This window comes from Calidris pugnax, unplaced genomic scaffold (genome assembly GCF_001431845.1).
Source record: "Calidris pugnax isolate Ruff unplaced genomic scaffold, ASM143184v1 scaffold418, whole genome shotgun sequence".
Lineage (NCBI taxonomy): Eukaryota > Metazoa > Chordata > Aves > Charadriiformes > Scolopacidae > Calidris > Calidris pugnax.
The window spans coordinates 1,044,452-1,058,418 of NW_015091199.1; the positions used below are offsets into that span (position 1 = coordinate 1,044,452).

At 40.1% G+C, this 13,967-nt stretch overlaps 1 protein-coding gene across 1 annotated transcript in view; it reads left to right on the forward strand.

Moving 5' to 3' along the window:
• ANKHD1 (ankyrin repeat and KH domain containing 1) overlaps window positions 1-13,967 on the forward strand; it is a 103,726-nt gene that overhangs the window by 56,238 nt on the left and 33,521 nt on the right. Inside the window, exon 15 of the mRNA XM_014959661.1 lies at window positions 9,032-9,775. Coding sequence (XP_014815147.1) covers window positions 9,032-9,775 — 744 coding nt within the window. The remainder of the gene's footprint in view (window positions 1-9,031; window positions 9,776-13,967) is intronic.

Sequence of the window (13,967 nt, forward strand, 5' to 3'; positions counted from 1 at the left end):
TTATTCTAATTTATTAGAATTATGCCTATTCTGATTTTTTTGGAAGAAAATGATTGTGGTAACTGCCATAGTGTAGACTGATAAAAAATATTAATAAACTCTAGTCGTGGTGCTAACTTTTGAATATTGTACATTGATCATCTAGAATAGTTGCAACTATCATCCATGAACTTGCTATATCAACTGTTTTCTGTTCCTACAGTAGCAATGCAAACATATTGGCACCATAAAATGCCAATGCAGATTTCTTGTATTAGTAATAGTACTCTTGTGAGTAGTCATAACATCAGGAGTTTTGCTTTGCACATGGTTAAACTGACTGGTTAAAACTATTTGCAGTCATTAGACAGCAAATTTAGCAGTTTGTTTCCAGCTATGGATTCTGTAACAAATTTGTGTCTGCTAAGTCAGCTCAGAAAGCGAAGCAGATTCTCAAGTGGAAAGTACAAACTGCAGCTCCTAATGATTTATAGTTTTGGACAGTGATATTAAATATTATAGCATCCAAAGCTAGCTTTACTTAATTCTTTTATTCTGGAAGTGCTCAGTGCTTCCTAAAACAAACAGACAAAAAAAAAAAACACCTAGGGGCACAAATGAAGAGAGGTAATAACTTTGTACCTAATGATGTTTAAGTGTGCAGCCATGATACTCTCCATGCATATATGCCATGTGTGTGATTTCTCAAGTGCAGTTACTGTATCATTTTCCTAGGATGTGAAATACTTGATATTTTGGATTTCATAAAAATGAATCCCAAATGGAAAGAACATGCAACTTCTGGTTCAAATAAAACAGGAAAAAGTTATATATCAGCACGTGCGCCCTTACAATTAACTATTAGTATTGTGAAGTGGGTTAGTGCTCTGGAAGTACATTTTGTGGTGCATGGGGACCAATGAGAGATTAGTTATTACTGTGTCAGAAGACTAACGTTATAAGCTTAAAGTCTCATGTTATTTAATCAAATTATGAAAAGCATAAGTTGATTATAGTTGAAGAAATAACTTATTAAAAAAGACCTTATTGCAAATGTTAGCACATACTTTAGGCAAGTTTTCACTGTACAGTTGTTGGAACTGGCACAGAGAGATCCATTTTTTCTCAGTGTTTCAGGACACGCTTCATGCATGTCAGTGAAACTAATCTGTGATGCGTTGTAGGGGATGTAGTGACCTGAACTGTGTCATTGGCTGATGAAACCTTCCCAAAAACTAAGTGTGCAAAGTTCTCGTGCATCTCAGATCTTTAGGGGAACAATGGTGGTGTTCTGATAAACACTGTGATCACTGTAGTGATACCGCTCTGCTGCTTCAACTGGAATAGGATTAGTGCTCTTTGCGGAACTTCCATTCTTACTTCTTACACACGTGTGGCGTTAATATACCAGACTTCTATCATTAGACTACTTGGGAGACGAGGGGCAAAAGAAGGTGCAAATCAAGGTGTGTTTGTTGTTTCCATGGCGGGGAGGACAACAGTCTTAATTTCACAGAATCACAGAATCTTCATGGTTGGAAGGGACCATTGAGATTGAGTCCAACCATACACACACAGAAAAAAACCCCACCTGACAATCTCGGGCACTAGAGCATGCCCTGAAGTGCCACGTCTACACGTTTCTTAAATACCTCCAGGGATGGTGACTCAACCACCTCCCTGGGCAGGCTGTTCCAGTGCCTGACCACCCTCTCAGTAAAGTAATTATTCCTAATATCTAATCTAAACCTCCCCTGCCTCAACTTCAGATCATTTCTTACATAACAAAGTTGTTTATGCTGGGGAAGACAAATTTCTTGCCTTCATGGTATAGAAGGAGCCCTCTGAGTTTTTCTATAAACTCTTAACTACTTGGAGGAAGGAGAGGAGCACCTAGCCTTCTTAACCTGAGCGCACTCTGGTTTTTAAGGACCTATATTGGTTTTGCAAGAAATGCAAGAGTAACACCTTATTTTCTGAAGATTCTTGGCAAGTTGAATCCAAAACTAGAGTACACGTGTTGCTACAGTTCAAATATGGTGTGAAGTTTTCCAAGAGGAATTTATGGTCTAATTTTGAATTACTGAATTCTTCAGTAAAGTAAGAAGGCACATGGCCATTTGAATAATTATTTTGGCAAAGGATTTAATATCAGTGTTTAGCAACTGGAAAGAGGAACGTTTTGGAGCTGCCAGTGGGTATAGAGAGACTCAGATAAAGGCAATATGCAAGGATGTAACCTCCTAAAGGGTTGAAGAAAATCAGGTGAAAGAGGCAGCAGAATGAATTCACGGGATGGAGCAGACCTCAACTCTTACGTGCTGAGGACGGATTGGTTTTAGTGCAGTACATTTAGCACCTGTCTGTTGTGTCCATGCAAAAAGTCCATATAAAACTAAAATCCCAGGGCTTTGTGCTGTGGTGGGGAGAGGTGGGAGATCCTATCCCGGCCTTCTGTCCTTGCTGCCGTCGCTCAGACGTGCTCAGGATTGCTCAGCAGCCAGAGCCACTCCGATGCAGCAGCGCAACATGGAGAGTCTTTTGGCAAGAAAAAACTCAAATGTGCTATTTCTGCAGGCCAGGGGGTGTCTCCTGCCTTACGCTGCCGAGAGGCACAAAGCGTGGTGGCTGTGAGGCAGCTCCAGGTGCTCCTGTGTCTGGTGACCAGCACATGAAACGTTTAAGGGAATGCAGCTGGATTTCTTCAGGAAATCAGCTGGTGTAATAGTGTTGCCATTGATGATCTTGTCTAGTTTGTAAATGCAAGCTAATGTTTAATAAGAATGGTATCTGAAGGTCCCAGCCATGTTTGTGATCCTGCCTTTAGTCTTTGGCAGAGCGTGCCTGGGGAGCACCGTGGCTTGAACCCATGGTGGGTTTTTGGAACATTATTGAAATAACTTGCAGCGTTTCTCATTTGGGGTGCATGGTTTTTAAGAATTCCACAAGACCTAATAGGCTTGAGTTAGTCACATGAGAACTGCCCACATCTGCCTTTGATCCCTGGGAAGGAGACCAGAGTTCCCTTAAAGTTGAGTAGAATTTTTGGAATCTGTAGACTTCTTAAGTTACACTTTGAGTATAGAGTGCCCCCTGTATCCCCATTGCTAAATCTAACAGGCTTCGAGAAAGGAAAGAAGGACAAACTCCGCATAGCTTCAATAGCTACAAATTCAATAAATATTTTGTACTTCAGGATCTGACTTTTATGGCCAATACCATGTTATATACTGGTGGAGATCTCATACGTTGCGTGATTTCATTAAGAAAGGGTCCGGGTTAACAGTAGAACTAGGAAGATTATATTCTTCTCATTGAGGTGAAGGCATTAAAAAAGTAAGCTGACTTTCTTGCTTTTCTGTTCCAACTCCTTTCAGACTTGTCCAGCTGCCTGCTTATGTTTCATGTGCTTCAACAGCTTCTCCTTAACTCTTGCCATTTCCTCTGTATTCTCTGCCCGGGCCAGCAGCTGAGCCACTATGGGGGGTGAGTTAGGAAGAGAAATGTGACAGTCCGTGCCTCATGGCTTTCTGACTTCACTAATACTTTCTTAGGAGACATAGACTTTGTTATCCTTTCATACAAATCTTTAGGAGGGCAGGCAGGTGATTTAAAAACAAGACCCAAGAGCACAAGTGTATTAAGATCCTTTCACAGGGATTTGTGAAATTCCGCTCCTTTGAAACTTCAGTCACCTGCCTGCCACTAACTAACGTAATTACGTATTAGCAATTTTCCAGTTAGATACCATCAAGCCACCAGAGGAAACTTGGGAAGAAGACTAAGATAGGAAAGTAACTCAAATTTTTGCATGTCAGTTGCTTGTTCTCAGCCCTGTAAGCGTTACCTGTTGGGTATCATTGCACCTAATTCCTTCAAGTTCTCGTAGAAAGAGCTGCAGGAGTGAAGGATGGGCAGAAATACCACATGGTTCACAGGAGGCACCTGGTGAAAATGCAAACTCATTGATCATTCAGCCCTCCACAAATCCTCCTGTTCTTTATAAAGATGAATTAAGTATGTATTGAAAGCAATATAGCAGACAAATTTATTTGGGAAAAGTAGGCTATTTTTTGTTGCCCAGTTCACCAGATTATATAATGCTGTACTTTGCACTTGTGTCTATGGCTTGACTAATTGTTTCCCCAGGTTCTCAGAGCTGAATTTCTTACTGATACAAATTATGGTTAGACACAGAATTTTCATGGCAATTTAATATTGAGTTCATCTTATTCCTGCTGATGAAGCTGGTGAATTTTACTTGGAGACTGCAAATCTAACACTCATCTTCTGAGTGAAATCAGATTTTTCAAAAACCCTAAAGTGCAAGAACAGTTGACAAGCAAGTCAAAAGTACAGAGATCTTAGTTGAGAATTGATGCCTCCTGACATCTGCCTTCTGTGAAGTGAGGAACAGACTCAATCTGGGTTTTTTTGGCAGATTGTTTTGTGATTTGTTTTTGTTCTGTGGGGTTTTTTTGAGGAGGAGGGGGTGTGTGTTTGTTTTGTTAGGTTTTTTTTTAAGTTCTCAGTAATATTACCTATCAGGATGACACAGTGAGTCATACAGATCTATATCCTGGGCATTGGTTCCAGCAGAGATGTATTTGAATGTACAGATGTGTATCACACAGTTGACTCTTTTTTTTTTCTTGCTGTCATTTTTTTATGCAGGAAAAATCTTTTGGAATGTAACTGTTTGGATTTGGATGCACTTTTTTCTTTTGTTTTCATTTAACAACTCTAAAAATTAAGGAGATGTCAACAAGTCCCAGAATTTGATCTAATAAAAACTAAAGTATAGTGATATAACTGTTTCCAGTGGTAGCCAAGGTGAAAACCATGAAGCTGAAATGCAATTTGTGTGCACAGTAACTTCCTGAAGAGTATAATGGGCTATAAAAACAACCCCTTTTTAATTTGCTGAAAAGACCTTAAAAATAAAGTAGTGATTTTTCTTAAACTTTTGCTGCTTGCTGTAAAATACAACAAATGTCTATCCTTGCTAATTAATCAGTTAGTGCTTTTAGGGTAAGATCCGAACTAGGCTTTGTTTATGTAAGAAAAAGACTTACCTGCTTCATATTTCTCAGATGCTTCCTTGTAGTAAGTATGTCAGTTGTTAGACTTGCTGGGGACTCCGCACGTGCCTCCTGTGCTACTGCTGCACAGTACAAACAAATGGGTGTTAGCAAATGTAGGCAGGACAACTGGTAACAATGTCATTGGGGTCAATTAGCTAGTTTTAGGTTGGTTTACTTTTGGGCCAGTAGCATCTCTCCTGTACTGCTCTATTCATTGTGAAAGGGCATATAAATTACTAGTTTCTTGGGAGAGGAAGACATTTGATGGATTAGACGTCAGGGCTAGAAGAGCAAGTTCCCCAGAGAATCATAAGCACTCAGGACCTGATATCAAACTTGTTTGTAGGCAGCAACCCTATAAAGAGTGAATTGTATTAAGCAAGTTCAAAACACGGAGAGCCAGCTGAGGAGTATAAATATGAAGGTTGTTTTTCCACACTCTTGCTCACATTGTCTAGAACCTTTAAAAGTTATTTGCAGCCAGAAGGAATTGGAAACTGGTAATGGTGTGCGCCATGGACTGAGTGCTCAAGAGACCAGTGATGGTGCTTGGAGGAGGCTCATCTGGGTGAACAGACCATTGCAGCTCAGATACTTAGGAGATTATCTACAGTAAGATATGGGGAAAGTACAGGAGATTTCCATAGGAAACATTTACCTCATTTTCTGGAGAGAATAAGATGTCAGAGAAATGGATGGGAAGCTGCATTTGTGCAGACTAGGTCTTAACTTGAGTTGTGTGTGGTTGGTCAAAAATCTGGCGCGTGTGTGTTTTGCAGGAATTGGCAGTGAAGGCTGGGTTAGGTTAGTGATCAGAACTTGTGGAAACAAGGAAAGAAATACAAGAAGAAATTGGTGCTACTGTTCACAAAATAAATTTGAGAAATTATCTTTTCCTTACTCTGTTGGCTTTCCTGGTGTGCCCATAACCACTCTGGCTTTTCTGTCAACTGAGCAATTCCTTGCCTGTAATTGTGATTAGCAGATGGCAGGTGGTATTTGTGTAGCAACATCTGGATCTCATTGATCCTCAGTCTTCATTTCATACTAAACAAGTCTTCTAAAAGTCACCAAAAGAGTTGCTTTAGGGGCTAGATTGACTACTTAATATTGCTAGGTTTAATTTTGTAGTAGGTTGTGTAGAAGACTGATGCTCCACCAAAAACATAAATGAACAAAATTAAAAAAAAAAAAAGTTGAAGTAATTATGATCTGGCCTATGATTGGATGTAAGTCTTACTACACTTACGTATTTCAAAACTGAAAGTATAAAGTAGTGTCTTGTTCGTAATTATTTACTAAAACGGGCACAGTATTTCTCAGGATATTGTAATATAGAAGAGATTTGGATAAAACAGGAAATCGCTACTTCTAAATACTTAACAGTGCTTGCATATTCGAAGCTACCAACAGAGTCTTCTCTACCTCTGGTTTGAACTGGATGTTCCAGTCTGCATGTTAAGCTTTGCAGATCTTTCTTCCTACCCTTCGTCCTTTTCCAGTATCCCCAAGTTTGTGGGTTGCACTGTTTTCTGGCACAGAAAGGGTGATCTGGAGCCTGAAAAGTGTCCCTTCTGACTAAGAAGAAGTTGATGAAAGTAAATCTCCGCACTTCTTCTGGAACTTGAGAGCCCAGCTCTTCACTTGCTGTTTTCCCAGTGCCTGTCTTCAGAACCTGTCCCAGCTTTCCATGGTCATTCCCAGTCTGAGCTGCTGTCTGGGGAATGCTGCCCCCTGTGAGACCAGTCGTGGTGGTGATACAAAGCTGTACTTCTGCTCTCTGCTTTGGCTGGCACACATAGAAGACTATTCTTGTGACAGGCTTGTTTCCCCCCAGCTTGGACTTAATTGAGAGGGACGTTATTGATACTTTATTATTTGGGGGCTCTCTTAACTGCAGCTTTCCTTTCCTACAGATTGATGGAAGCTGTGGAAAGCTGCCAGGTTGTGGGAATGCTTTGTGTTAGGATGGAAATTATATATATGGTGACCTTAGGAATGACATTAAACAAAGCAGTGCAGAGGGTTCCCATCTTGGTCGCGTCTTGAAGGCAGAGTTAATCTGCAGTTAGGTTACTGTAACGTTTCTGCTCCTTCAGCAGGGGAGCAGCTTAGTTTCAAAAGGCACCATTTGACTTTTGTTAGTTTCTAACAGAGATACAGGCAAGCATTTTTGGCAAGCGCAAATATATTTGTCAAGAGTGATCTGCAAAACTTACACTTGTAAGTCAACTTTTTAAAATGAAAGCATAACCATATAAACCCAAAGCACACTCACTACACAGCCAAACAGTCAGCAGCTTATAGTAGGCTTGAGCTAAATATCCACCAGCCAACACAAAGCAAGTTATTGCTGAACTTTAGTCAAATTCTTTACTGTCTCCAAGTAATTGTCTTGGGACTCACTTATGGCTCAGAGACAAAATAATAGTAGTGGTTGGAATTAGGTATTCAGCTGGAACCACTGAGCTGGGGTTATTAAAGTTATTGTTGCTTCCCTTACATGTAGCTATGGTTTGCTTTCACTCCAAAAGGCCTGGTGAAGGCATTCAGCAGGGAGTTGGCTCAATTCTATGTTAAGATTTGTTATTCCCTTTATAAGATAAAATTCTCGTTTAAGAGAAAAATCTGGCATTTGTTTGCTTTTTCCGTTAGTTCCTCAAAAAAAACATTCATTTCAGAGTGAGGTGTATGTCATTCTTGTTTTGACAGCAGTGCAAAATGAAGACACCTGTGAATTAGTATTTTTGGTGAAGGAAGGCTCAGAGAGATATAAATTGGTATTTTAGGAAATTTAATCCTTCCAGAGTTAGTGACTGATATGGGACTTAGTTCTTGCATCCAGATTTTCATTTAACTGTGTGATGTTTAGGGGACTTTAGGCCACAGCTCAAACTGTACGTAATTTTAATTCCTTGTTTAATTATTAATTGTATGAGCCTGCTTTGTAAATATTCAAGTTTTCCTTTTTGCTTGTTTTTTTTTTTTTAAGCTGCATACATCACTGTTTGGGTGTAGCAAAGAGTGCTAGTGCAGAAACTTACTTGATCAGACTAAAACCTTCCACATTTTTAATTAAAGCTTCTTTCACTGAAGTAATAATTAAAATTTCAGTACTTAATAGATTCCTCTTAGCATGATCTGCTACTGGAGGTTTCACAGATGTGGCTTTCGGGGAAGCAGCCTTAGGTGCTTGAAGGCAGGGAGCACTCAGGGAAGCACTGCCCTGGCTTGGTGTTCCTTGCTAGATTCACGTTGAAGATTGTTTTTTAAGTCTTAACAGTGAGCAGAAATATGAATTTGTTCCTGGAGAGCGGGAGGCAAGCAAGCCGTTGATTGTGTCTTAGAACTTTTAAAAAGGTGCTAAAGCTTCAAAACGTGTTTGTGTGTATTAAGTCTGCACTGGCAGAGTTCTGTTTGTAAGGGTGGAATGCGGTAGTGTTTGGAGAAACACTAGTTTGAAATACTGATCCTACTGTAGAGTTAGTCTTCTCTCAAACACAGACTACTTTTGCTTTTAACCTTGCTGTTGGAAGTGAGCCTCCGGAAAATAGTCTTAGTTGAATTGCTCTGCACAGCAGGGACCTCAGTAAATTATTTAAATTGCACTGCTGCTCTTGCTGATTTGCAAGATGCAGTCATGTATGTCAGAAACCGTAAAGGTTCCTTATTCCTTAAGATTAAAATAGCTGTGTTCAAAGGGATAATAGGATCAATATGGAAAATTTTCCAGCAATATGCTTTGTCCTTTCTTGTCTTAACATGGAGTGTAGGGTTTACCTTTCTGTGGTTTGCCAGATGTGCAGTGTTAGTAGTAAAGATTTTTTTCTTTATGTTTTCTTTTTTCTTTCGTCTTTTTTTCTTTTCTTCCTATTTTTCCTTTTTTTAAAATTTTTTTTGGTGGGTGAGAGGGGAGGTTTGGGGTAACTTCAGCATGGCATTTTTTCAAACATTTTTCATGTGCTTAGGTGCATCCAAGCAGAAGTCAAGTTCCCTGCAGGTAGCAGATAAGGACCTACTGCCACCTTTTCACCCATACCAGCCTTTGGAATGCATAGTAGAAGAGACTGAAGGCAAGCTGAATGAACTTGGACAGAGAATTAGTGCTATTGAAAAAGCACAACTTAAGTCATTGGAATTAATTCAAGGTGAACCTTTAAATAAAGATAAGATTGAAGAACTTAAAAAGAACAGAGAAGAACAAGTACAGAAGAAGAAGAAAATATTGAAGGAGCTGCAGAAGGTGGAAAGGCAGTTGCAGATGAAAACCCAACAGCAGTTTACCAAAGAATATTTGGAGACCAAAGGTCAGACAGACACACCACTGCCCCTGCAGCAGCAGTGCCCACTGACAGGGGTCTTCCCAGACGTGGAAGCTGATAAGGGTCTGCCAGAGGATAACTTTTCAGGGTTACCTCAGGTTGACACAATCTTGTCTAAAGATGACGAGCAACAACAGTCTCCACCACCTGCTGAACAAATAGAGTTTGTCCCTATCCAGCCTTTGCCAGCACCGCATTGTAATTTTTCTGGTAATTTAGGTTATAATGGGACAGAGTCTCTTGAACTTCAGAAAGCATTAGGGAATCAGCAGAATGTAGGACAGCAGCAGCAAATTGCTGGGCAGGGGCTCTTAGTTCAAGAACCAGACGGATTAATGGTTGCCACTCCAGCACAGACGCTTACCGACACTCTTGATGACCTAATAGCAGGTGGGTTAAGAAATATACCTATTTTTGCATTAATTTGTGTGCTCAGTTTCCCTCTCTCTCCTTCCCTCCAAAAACATCTTGGGGTTTTCCAGTTTGGGAATACTTGCTTAAGAATAAAGTTCCTGATTAGTGTTATTAATCCTAAACAGTCAACTTCCAATTCTAACATGAGACTCTTAAATCCCTTTTTTCCAAAGTGCAAAACTTCCTCTACTGGAGACCTGTTTTAGCCCCTTTGGCCTCATCTTTTTCTATGCTTCTCTAAAAAGCGATTAGTGGTGCCCATTAGGAAACCTGAAAGCGTGATAGTTTTGTATCTTCTGTAGAATTTTCTGTACAGGCTTTTACCTCAGTGACTTTCTTCAGTGTAGTAGCCATCTCTAGAAAAAGCCAAATTATTGTCACTTGTATGGACAAATGTGTCCCTGTCCTTGCTGCTTGAGGTGTTCCTATGGTTTCCTATGGTACACAAACCTGGAATCTGCACACAACCACTCAGTTCTGTAATAGCTTCTGTTTTCAGAATACCCTCTAAACCCTGGTTGTTGTACAGAAACGTCTGCTTGTTAGGTATATGGCAAAAATGTGTCCTGTTACCTGGATGAAAAGCAAAAATCCAAACATCCTTTCATTTGTTGATAACTGTGTGAAGAGGAATGGAAGTTCCCACACATGGGGTTGTGTCCCCTTGTGGAAAAAGAGGTATCGTTTCAGTTGACTTCATTTCATGGATTTGACTAGGATTGATGTTTGCTGCTGGAGGTATGTAGAATATAGCCAGTGTTGTTTGGTCTGTAGTTTTTTTTAATTTGGTGTTTTTCAACTTTTGTACCTTGTGTCTGTCCCTCAGCCCTTATTTTCCTGTCTGCCCCCCTCTTTGTAGTCACTGCCCTGTCCTCTTAAGTTCATTTCAGGGTTGTAGAAATGTGCAGTAAGACCTTTTGCCAGCTGTTCCTGTGAACTTTTAGAATGATAATTGCATCAAGCTCATGCAAGTCAAGACTGCCTGCAAGTTTATAACCTCCCATGGAAGCTGCAGTTGATGGAATAGTGTGGTATGCTGCGCCCAGCTCCCTTCAGCTATGCTGTGTAATTCATAGAAATCCTCTGGTATTATAGAGAATCGGTCTGAGTTCCCCTTTTCTGACACGGCGTGCCGCCCTCCCCGCTCTGCGGTGCTATTCAGAATATTCAGCCAACATTTAAATAAAAATGCAACTGGATTTTTCTTGAGTAATAAAACTCAAGACTTCATACTGGAGTGTGTGAGGAGGAAAATTTGAATGGTTAATGCAAAACGTAATCAAGAAGGGATTAATCTTTGGAGTAGTTCCTGTTGCTGACGGTTAAGCGTATCTAACACAAGCCCATTGGTATGTACCTTTCCATGGCCAGCAGCCCTGTACGGCAGCGAAAATAATCACTGCACCCCAAATGAAAAACTGCTACAGTCAGCTGAGTGCGAGAGCTGTGCCCAGCTGTTCGGAAAAGATTGCAAACAACTAGAAAAACTTCCATCTTAAAAAGAATCAATAGACATTGGTTCATTTTCCAAAACTGTTTACTGTTTTTGCTAAGCAATTTAAGACATTTTTTTGCTAAGAAATGAGATTTAATCATTTCAGAAATGGATAAAAAAGCATGCTCTTTTGCAAACATTTACAGAAACACATCCCAAGGAAAATTCAGCTGTCCAATTCAGAGTCTTCTGCAAAAATGTATTCATGTTGCTTTATTGAAAGAGATTTTCTTCTGGAATTCATAAGTTTCTTTTGCTTCCCTCCCCCCAGTAAATTGTTGGAAGAGAATTAGATATTTTTCTCACTTTTTAGTCCAGACTGTGTAAAAGAGTGACCCCTGTGTAAATTATAATCCTATTATATCTCAAATTTATGTACATTTAAAAACAAACTAAATCTCATACTCCAAATTCTTTGATCATATTTAAAACACATTTCACTTTTTTCCACAAACTTGCCCATTAGGCCTTAATTTTGTAAAGAAATTTTGAGCAGTAGGAACTTATGAGAACTTATTTTTACATGCGTGCTGCAGATGGCAGATAAAATTAAGGGTCCATGCCTGGTAGGGCTGCCTGGCCCTCGGCTGTGCCGACCAGGTGTCCCCATAGGTGACGGTCCCACTAGGAGCTGCAGTAATGGTGGTGAGCGACTCTTGGCTTAGGAGAGCTATGAACATTTTTATTTCTGCTGAGTGTTGTATTGGGTCTACTGCAGAAGAACGAAAATGTGAAATCGTCTTCTTGTCCTCTGTGCTGAAATACCTTTTTTTGTTGCTCTTGCATGTCAGCCATGCAAGACGCAGATTTTCCAAAGCCTCAGGTGAGGCTAGTTATAAGGTAGAACTTGCATTTCTACAAAGCCTCAAATCTTTATTTTGCTGACTAACTTTAATTGTGACAACATACGTAAATGGAGTATTTATCTTGCCCATCTGCTGGTATACTTTGTCAGCTGGTGGGTGTTGAGGTGGCTGATGGCAAGGTGCGAGGTGCTAGAAGTCTCGCAGTCACTCATGGGTGGACACGGACCCGAGTCCCCTCTTTCATAAAGCTGCGCAGAAGTAACCAAGTAACCTTTGGAAAGTCTGGTAAAACCTAAAAATGAAGCAGCTCTTTCTACTCCAGAACATTTTGGTTGTAATGGAGTTTATTTAGATGTGCTGAAGCAAAAATCTTGCAACTAATCCTATCTCTGAAGGTATGACTTATTACAGTAAAAATTTTAATTTGGTTTAGCAGAGATATAAAAGTTGTGCAGTTTAGAGCAAGTAAGCAATAAATTAGTTTCGATCATGTCTTCCCATAGAAGAGGACATTTTGATCTAATTTTTATTACTCAGTACACATTTGGTTTCTTGAAGCATCTTGTCTTGCATAGTTGGAGTTTCATTTCAGTTCACATTATGCATTTACTGCAGTTTGCTGTGTCTGAATTGAGGCTTTTTTGCTGATTTAGGGTATTCTAGGTGAGGAAATTTCTTTGTTGCTAGGTTTTGTTTCTAGTTGGAATATTTTTATACTGCTGTTAATTTCTACTTGGCTGGTATTTTTATTCAGGAGGTGGCATCTCTGTGTGTTTCTGCCTGACTCTGCTCCTGCAAGCTCCCATTTGTTTACTGAGGTTCCAGGTGTGTTTTGAGAAACTTTCATGAACAGTTACTTGGTTCTGAAGTTCTGGGTTTGGTTGGTTATAGAGAATTCTGATATTTTAAGGTAACGATTTGAAAGGTGACATCTGAATTACTGTATTTAGGATTGCTGTTTGGAGTAAAACAGAGTTCTAGATGATCTGGAGTGAGAAATGGTGACTCATAAAACAAGGTATAGTTACTAATGTGCAGAAGCTTCTGCGCAGTGATGCCTTACTGAGAAGCTGCATGGACAGGCTGAAAGACTACTCCGTCATGAAAAAGAATTGTTTTCTTTGTCCTGAGAGAGAATCTCAGTTCCTTTCAGGAAAGTGGAACTGAAATCCAGGTCCAGTATTCGTGACTGTCCGTGCTGACGGCAGGACAGTTGTTAGGGAGCTGCAGCTTCAGGCTACAGCTGCAGTCTCATCCAGAGCTGCTTGCTTGAGGTTCTGCCGATACTTCCAGAGTTGTACTTAAATAAAATACCAGGTTCTTGCTTCCTTTTGTTTTACTTATGTTTCCTGTAATAGTTTTTCATAACTTGGGAAAATAGTCATCCATCTCTTTGGAGACCTGTCTTAGACCTCACACTGATTCAAAGAAAGTCCCTTTGGAAAGTTGTAAGCCTTTCCTAAAATGTGAGGAACCTGGATTTTGTCATGGGTAGAATAATTTTTTTAAGATACAGGTCTCTTGAATATTGAAGTCTATGGAAACATCCGAAACCAGTGTCACAAAACAGGCACTTTATAAAGATCTGAGGTACACATTGCGAAAATTGATGTTTATTTGTTTTGTTTTGTTTTTTAATCAATGCCTGGCCTGTGTTTATCAGTACCCTTCCCAGTGGAAAGACAACATACCTGTTCAGTAGGAATCAGTCTGCATGTTGGAAAGTTTCCCCTTTGTCTTCTCAGAGGGTGAAAGCCGCACGTTTCTCTAGTCGGTTGAAACCCTGCGGCGTGGCACAGAGCTGCTGGGGGGGGATCACCCCCAGAGCTGGTGCCATGGCCTCACAGGCAGGGCCGGGCCCGCTCTC